The 8590-nt window shown below is 33.5% G+C and overlaps 1 protein-coding gene across 7 annotated transcripts in view; it reads left to right on the top strand.

The window, feature by feature from the left end:
* The first annotated feature begins 1922 nt into the window (after positions 1-1922).
* The window catches only part of cdk5rap2 (CDK5 regulatory subunit associated protein 2), a 33522-nt gene continuing 26854 nt past the window's right edge, over positions 1923-8590 (top strand). For 4 of the 7 annotated variants that reach the window (XM_024299713.2, XM_024299717.2, XM_024299718.2 and 1 more), the window contains exons 1-6: positions 1923-2122; positions 5697-5752; positions 6415-6476; positions 7110-7220; positions 8044-8120; positions 8205-8328. In XM_024299713.2, the coding sequence (XP_024155481.1) occupies positions 2070-2122; positions 5697-5752; positions 6415-6476; positions 7110-7220; positions 8044-8120; positions 8205-8328 (483 nt within the window). In that variant the 5' untranslated portion in view covers positions 1923-2069. Of the gene's footprint in view, positions 2123-2151; positions 2231-2667; positions 2860-5165; positions 5515-5696; positions 5753-6414; positions 6477-7109; positions 7221-8043; positions 8121-8204; positions 8329-8590 lie in introns of those variants that run through there. The other 3 variants (XM_024299714.2, XM_024299716.2, XM_024299715.2) reach the window with 3 other exon arrangements.

Genomic DNA, 8590 nt, shown 5'->3' with positions numbered 1-8590 from the left:
ATACTCTCAATTGGGTGTAGTTTGGTACTTTTTTTTTTTACTTTCAGGGGGAATTTGTTAAAATAAATAATTAAAAGCTTTGATTATAGACGTTTTAACATCAAATGACAGATTACACGCATCTGTTTTAGTCATGTGACTAGAATTGATAAATATTTTTACATACTTGAAAACTAAAGATTTTATTCATTAAGATCTAAAAATTCCAAGCCATTATTCTAGATTCACATTTTCAGATAGCTTTGATGATTAGAAAGGTGTCGATTAGGGTTGAAAATTGTCATCAACAGAACAAAATTGTCACCCTCCAAAAGGATAATGATAGCTTTAGTTTAAAATATTACATAATCTAGACATATAAATAATGAATTTAATTAATAGTGCTTAAGGATGCATTAATATTGAGATCCTTGTTAGTGCTACCATGAATTTATCATGAGATTGGTAGAACAATAATTTTACATTTGTAATGACTTTTGTTTTCCAGTTTGTTTAAATATTAATAATTGTTACATTTAGGATTATTATCTTTAAACTGAGTAGATTCAAATATACAGGCCGTCAGTTTATTGTGCTGAATGAGGATAAGAATGCAGATTGATGACAAGGAAGATTTTAAGTATAGATTAGGTAATTTGTTTTTTTAACCATCTATAATTAATTTTTTTTTTTAAGAATCTAAGAAGTTTATAGATTTTTTTATATTGAGGATGCTAAACTTGATGTTCAATCAATCAATCAGTCAACAATTATTTACCATTATTATCATTATTAAATATAGTAAGCTTTATCTGTCATTGTGACATGTTACGTGCACAACAAAATTCCAGAAAATGTCATTTTGGTCATGTATATATACATCTGAAATTATCCAATGTATTAATTAAATTAACACAATAAAAACACAAAAAATAAGACTACCATCATACTAGTCCACCATTTACACAGCTAGTCCAATTATTGCACAGGGAGTCCAAATTATCTGATGATTTGATATGTTAACGTTGCACTGTTTTTCCTCCCTTATATTATTATTCAAAATCTAGATACCCCAGGCTAGTTTTTGGATTATAGGTTAATAGGGATACTTGAGAATATATATAAATTAAAAAAAAGTATCCATCTTGGTATATTGAGGTTGAATTTCAGAATTGCACCACACAGTGTCACTGTTGCCCTTTGAATGATTTTCCTTCATACAGGAGCCAGCAGTTTTACATGGATGGAGTTATGGGCCTCAAATGTTCACTTATTCCTGACTACACTGAGGCAACATGACAATTAGTGCACTGTGGTTTTTTTAATGAACCTTCCCTGTGGAGACAGTGTTGATTATCCTAAAACACACCCAACATACCACAGTTTTGAAGGGCAGTCTTTAATGTTTTGCACTTTTAAACTATTGCAATAGTTATTGGAGAATCTTGCACATATTCATTCATCTCTTTTTAACTCCTGGACAGAAATATTCCAATATTTTTGCCTCCTCTGTAACTCATGGCTTCCTTTAGTTGTTTTTGCTCAGTGTTTCTCTGTTTAGGACAGGTAAACACGTCAGTTTTTCTTTTTAATTTAGCTAATGGTCAGTTGCCTCAACACCTTTAAGGTTTCAAGAAATGCGTCCTCTTTTTTCAAGTTTTAGGAGCCTCCCATTCAGTGTTTGTTTGGGCCAATCGCTTTTTTCAGTAACCACCTAGTGTAGTGCTGCATTTATGCCGCTCGAAAATTTCTTATTTTCAAATTATTCAGCACAACCGTGAATTTAAACAACTATTGTGAGCAAAGAAGCAAACGTGCATATAATAAAAACATTTTTATCTATTCTATTTTATATTTATCTGTTAATATTACTGATAATATATCAGCTTACTGTTCACTTTATTTTTTCTCACACAGCACCCAAAAGCAGCACCGCCTTTCAACGTGCACATTGGTGACGTTTACCATATCATGATGGCGGTAGCCTGAAATATTTTGAATTCCGTCCCGCTTTTTCGAAGCTTGCGTCCCTCTTGAGCGTAAAATGGACAAATCTTCTGCTTAAATTGCGAATTAATAAAACTGTTAAGATGGACTCTGTCGTAGGGGAGGACATGACGCTTCCTGTGGATATTAACGGAAGGTAAAAGCTAACAACAACAGCTAGCTAGCAAGCTAGCGATTGTGTTCTTATGTTTTAGCTGACGGATGAATCCGAAATGAGTATTTCACCAAGTTACTGCAGGTTATTGTGAGTAAACTAAGCTGGTTTTATTTTATCTTCATAGAATAATTTGTTTTAACTGTTTTTGTCTATTCCGTGACATTTCCCCCGTCTTTCATAGCAAATAAATTATTAGGTTAAACACGAAACTATATTTTTGTGACGCTCTAGAGGTTTTAAACACGTAAATTGTTATCACTCTTTATAGTTACCGTGCGTGTAGGCAAAAGAAAGAAACAAAGAAACCGAAACTAAAAGCCAGCTAATCCGTTATTTTTTTATTGTTCGATGCTTCCGGTTTAAATCTAATGTTATATTTTCTAATAAGAGGCGTCCTGGGATAATTAAAGTTGTGTCTTGAATATGTTATTATAGAAACGTGTGCAAAATCTAATGTTTATTAGGGATATAGTGATATGTTAGGCATATTGGATGCTGCTGAATGTCATCGCTTTTGGTTGGTCGGCTTTTTGACCTGTCATTTTGGGGGAATCAAAGCGGAAATTATAGAGGGTTAGCTAGCATCAACGACGCCTCTCTGCTGGCTTTCTTTCTTTCTTTCTTTGTACACGCGGAACAGTTAACATGGCCCAATTGCTATTTTTGTGTTTTTATTCCACTCGCTATCCTTGCTACGCGAGCAGAATTTGACTGTGGTAGGTGATTATTTTACCATGTTATCATTCTCGTTAACGTAGATGGTGATTGCAGAAGCTCTGTAGTTTTGTAGCGTTCATGCTTCAGCAGAAAGCTTGGGATTTTTGTGTTTTAGTTTGTAGCTGTGCATTAGTGTAGTACTTTTAAACAGCTGTGTTGTGTTGACAACCATGCATGCAGATGGTGAGCGTGTCTGGGTAACTCGAGAAGTTAGCTGATATGTGCGTGTTCATTACTTATTCGGTAATTCTGACACCAGAGCCTTTATTCTTTTTAAGTTTAACACATATTTACAATTGGCATGTTTGTTTCTGCTGATTTTGACCTTTCCTGTGCTCACTGTTATAAATGTTTTGCTTGTTTTTTCCTGCTTTAATGTCAAGTAAAAGCTTAACAAAGTGGGGGTAAAAAAAGAGGAAGTCAGTGTTTACATGCTCCTGCATTGTTTCTATTGGGTGATGGACAGATAACCACATTTGCATGACTTACAAAGGGAAATTACATCACCAAAGATGACAGGGACCAAACTGAAATGTCAGTTTGATTTGATAACAATTTTATGAAGTTGTCGCACACTTTTATGTCTTAATTTACTGATGTGGCAGTCATTTTCCTCCTCATCAACACAGGAAAAGGTTGCTTGGCATGTGAAACCTCTGTGATGCAATGCATGTTGGCAAGGTTTTTTGCTTTACAAGGTTTTTAGAGGGGAGAAGAGGGATATTATGCACTTACTGCATGTCTTATTTTGTATCTTTTACATTTTTGCACAGTAATTTATTTTTTTTAAATCACAGGCCTGTTATCTTTTTGTTTAATATGCAGGATTTCCCCTTTAAGTTACACACAGTTAAAAATTATTTTGTCTTTAAATGTAGTAAAATGTTCCATTAAAAAAAAGAGCATTACTAAAAACAATAGTTTTCATCAGTCAGTGATTGAAAGTTTAAGCTTTCTTCTGTCTTAAAAAAATGATATTTACTTAATATGGTAAAACTGTCAGAGGAGGGAGAAAATCAGATTTTTGGAGACCAAATGATTTTAAATCAACTCAAATAAGAAAAAGAACAGGTAAACTTTAAAGATATGGTGTTGATGGACTGCATTCGAAGGAACTTGGAATAGTGGAAGTGACTCGCCCTGTGACTTATTTAAAAACAAAGATAAGATAAAGCAAGACAAACATGTTACCAGTTCCTCTACATTAATGTTTATGAGTAGAAGCACTTAAATTTGAGTAAAGTAGATGGGGAAAAACGATAGAAAAAAAATGGAGAATTAACCATTACATCAATAACTGCTGATGATTAGCATCCTGGTGATAAAAACTAAAGCTGTTACCTTTCACAGAACACTTAGAAGACATGGCTAAGCTTACTTTTCTGCTGCTATATTGTAGACAAAGATATCTACTCTGCATCTAAAGTACCATGCTATTCATAAAAAAATACTTTTTACAACAAACAATTTTTTATATATACATTTTTTCAAAGACGGAAGACATCTGAAGAAATTTGATATAATGGATTTGACAAACTTATATCACATTTTCCATTAAATATCAGTTTTGTTAAAATAATTATTATAGTTATCCCTAACTCACCTCTACCAGACAGTGAGAATTGTGAAGTTTTTTTTGTTAAAGTGTACATCATAAAGCAGATTGTACATACAATAATTTTTTGTTTTTTTAATAAGACATTTTTGTTTTTTCTCTTTTCCTTTCCTTAATAACTTAATAAAACACGTACTGTTCTGTTAAAACACATCCCCCATTTTTTTACTGTGTTTATTTGAAGGACCACACCTTTAAATTTAAAATATGCTTTGACTGCTTTGGCCTTAAACTAATGTTCGAAGAAATAAGTAATCATGTTTCTCTGTCCTGGACATTGTAACTTCTGCAACATCTAACTTATGAACAAAGAAAACTTCTAAAAGGTGAAGAAAAATGTGACCATGACAGGGAAGATTAAAAAAAATACATTTACACCAGTGAAAGAACAAGGGATTCTAAATTTTTATTTAAAGTTATTTTAAAAATGTTTTTTTACACAAAAACCACAGCTGCTATTCATTCTAGAAATAGAAACTACTACGTTCTCTGTGAGTTTTGTGTTTAAATTTACTGCATTAGTTATCCAGATGTGCTTTGTGCTTTGTACTGTGTGAGTAACAGTGCTGTCCCGTCACTGTGTGATGCTTAGCTGATCTGAACCACAGTACTCCACTTGTTAGGCGATGAAAGCCCCTCTCGTTGCTTAGATTCAATGTTTTTTTCTCTTCTTTTTGTCTGAACTCGAGAGCAAGGCTGCCACTGGCACACATTACCAGATATCCACATTTCTAACACAGAATTTCTTTTGGTCACAGTGTTATTTTCCTAAGGATATCCTGGGTGTGTGGCTAAACTTTACTTATTTACCCAAGAATTTAGTTTATACTCTTAAAACACTGGTTACATTTGCTTTAGCTCTACAAATCTGTTGGGTTACGTAACCCAAATGTTCTTCTGATTTTTGGACCATGCAAATAGAGAAACAAGATGACACACACAGGCAGAAATGAGACTGCCAGAGTGGATGTAAATGAAGCAGGGAGTCATTCTTAAGCTATTTATGGAGTATCCTTAGGGCTCAGTGGAACTGGCCAGCGTGAGTAATACTTGGACATCATGGAATTCTGTTTGTCTGAGTTTTAGTATTCATTTCTATACTAAAGTATTATTTTATTCCTTTAGTTTTGATTTTTTTTTCTTTTAATGACATTTGATTTTAAGAGGATAATACTAACATATTTGTTAACAGAATTCTCTAACAAGTAAATTTGACTACAGCTGCAGGCTTCCAGACTCCATCAATCCTGGCGAGTTTTCCACTGGCAGCATGACAGGTACAGTAGAGCTCTTTAGATGTCTTTCCTCAGGTGTATTCATTAACTCTGCTGTCGAATATTTACGGCTTTCCGCTTTGTCACCATGCCTTCTGAGAGCTGCAATTTCACTGCTATTCTATCGCTACAATCTTTTTTTAGCATGTCTGAAATGATTCAAGCAGCCGAGTACACAAGTCGTGTTTATGTTTTCAGCTTTAGACTGATTCTTTGATGCTACGATTCTCAGTAGGTGTTTTTCTTAATAAAAAAAGGCTAAATGAGAATTCATCAACAAAAATAATTTATATTTTCCACTAGTAATATAAACAGAAAGAAGCAAGGGTGAATAGACGAAAAGAAAAATCTGATGTTTTTTTTTTTTTGAAAGACTGATAGAGTTCTTCCTTTCAGACTGCAGCAAACATGATCCCTGAGTTGGTGTTTTGAAATGTGTTGTTGACTGATGTTACATGATCAGCTGTGGGCTGCTTCAGCTGAACTCCTGAAGCCGCTTCACCTTAAATCTGTTTCGTTTTGTCTCTGGTATAAACATACATCCAAATGTGAAAGCTGAAAGTAGGAGATCTCGTTGCTAGAACTTATTCACATTGATTCCTCCAAATATGTAGTAATGTTAAAAAAAAACAACTAATAAAAGCTGTTTTATTTTTGCTTCGCAGCTCCATCAATCCCTGAGAAAATGTCCCCCATTAAAGCTCTCACCATGAAGGACTATGAAAATGTGAGTCTTGTGTGTTTTATCTATTTCATATGTTTTCTAAGCATAATATTTCATTTTTATCTGACATTAAAACTCCAAAAAAAACTCTCATAAGTTATGCAATCAAGCTGGCTTTGAACCTGATCTACAGTCAGCAATTCACCATTTATGGACATTTAGGTCTGAGTTTGTGTAGGAGGAGAAAGATCCAGTTCAGATCTGTATTTCAGCATTTGAATGGAATTCATCCTCCGAGTTTTTGGCTTGGACTGTCTGTTCCCCCTTGCATGATTAGAGGTTTAGAGGGTCCAGACTCGTACCTCTTTCCTTTGACAAGTCTACCCAACCCCCATTACCAGATGTATGCTGCTCTGAAGCCTGGAGCACAATGATGCACAGTCTACTTAACACACACGTGCACAGAAGCCTCCCTTCAGTTTGAAAATAATCATACATTTGACCCCTTTTACCATCCATACCCTCCATTTCCTACAAAGAACTGGGTTCAATGTAATTTGTTTTTTTATTTATGCAAACTTTATTCACATTAAATGGTGAAAATAGTTTACAATTTTTTACTTCTGATTTGTACAGATGTTTGATAGAATTTTTTTGTATTGCTTTTTAAAAATATATTTTTATTTTTGTTTGCAGCAAATTACAGCCCTGAAGAAAGAAAACTTTAACCTGAAGCTACGCATTTACTTCATGGAGGAACGCATGCAGCAGAAATGCGATGACTCAACAGAAGACATTTTCAAAACGGTGTTGCATTTCATTTATTTAGCGTTTGCATCCTTTTTAAAGTACATGTTTTTAGTTAATCTAATGAAATTAAATGAGACGACAATTTAAGTAACTTGGATTTGAATTGATCATCTTTTTGACTATAAATGTTTGTTTTGATTTAATCACTGAAACAGAAGATACATGATTTAATTAAATTGTAATGATCTAAAAGGTTCATGTTTTTTTGCCTTTAAACTTAGTTTTTAAAAGATGAGCTAAAACAGTGTAACCATGAGTAGATAATGGGCTCAAAAAGGTGATTGTCATTAAATCTGCAGTCATGCCTGAGTCTGATGATGACTGATATGACTGGACAGATTTCACTTCCTGATTTGATTCTTTCCTCAGTTAAAATGCAGTCTAAGGTCTCATTTCCTTTTGGCCATATAGAGAATTGGAAATTTAAATGTGACATTCGGCACCAAATAACACAGAGCTTTTATTTCCAACAGATTTCCTTTTTTTAATTTAATGAATCTTTTTAATGTAAAATTGTTGATCTTTTTGCATTTATGTTTAATTACTGATTTTTTTTCTTAGCTATATTTATGCTTTTATAGAAATCTGCACATTAGCAGACAGAAAGTTAAATTTTACTGATCAATTTGCTTTCCATCTTGCACCATAACTACTTATTTCATACTTTTTTGCTCTTTGGGAAATCTTTTTTTCTTTTTGGAAACTACAACAGTAGTTTAAAAAGTTAAGATTTTAAAACAATTATAACAGAACTAACAATGATTTTGTTGTTCTTTTTCATGTTTATGTGACTTTTCTGAATTTGGTTGTTTCTCTGTAGAACATTGAGCTGAAGGTAGAGCTGGAGTCCATGAAGAGAGAGCTGGCAGAAAAACAGGAGTTACTAGTGTCTGCCTCGTACGTTCCTTCTTTAAAGTTATTATCGTTCACAAACAGGAAAAGCCTTTAATCCGACATACGTTTTTCTGTAACTGTTATCAGTAAAGCACTGGAAAGCCTGGCTGGAAGGGAATCGGGAGAACCCCAGCGAGTGAGAGAACAAGCTCAGAGAGAGATGGACATGCTGAGGGAGTTGATGAACAAGAGAATCACAGATCTGGAGCAGGTGAGACCAAATGATTACATCTGTATAAAAGAGTTGAATGTAAATTTATTATATCCTTTTATTCTTACACTCCATTCAAGTTTTGCTCTTCTAAATGTTAATCCTGTTTTTTTAATAGTCTAAATGTTTAGGTTTTACTAGAGTGTGGATGTAATATTTCACTAGGACTGTCAAAATACTAAATTCCATAAAAATTCTTTTTAAAATTTCTAATTGAAAGTATCATGTGATTTTGAAAAACTCTTTTGACATAACCAGTTAT

The sequence above is a fragment of the Oryzias melastigma genome, linkage group LG12, assembly GCF_002922805.2.
Source record: "Oryzias melastigma strain HK-1 linkage group LG12, ASM292280v2, whole genome shotgun sequence".
NCBI lineage: Eukaryota > Metazoa > Chordata > Actinopteri > Beloniformes > Adrianichthyidae > Oryzias > Oryzias melastigma.
The sequence above is the reverse complement of the archived record's forward strand: the minus strand, read 5'-3'. Positions and strand labels throughout refer to the sequence as shown.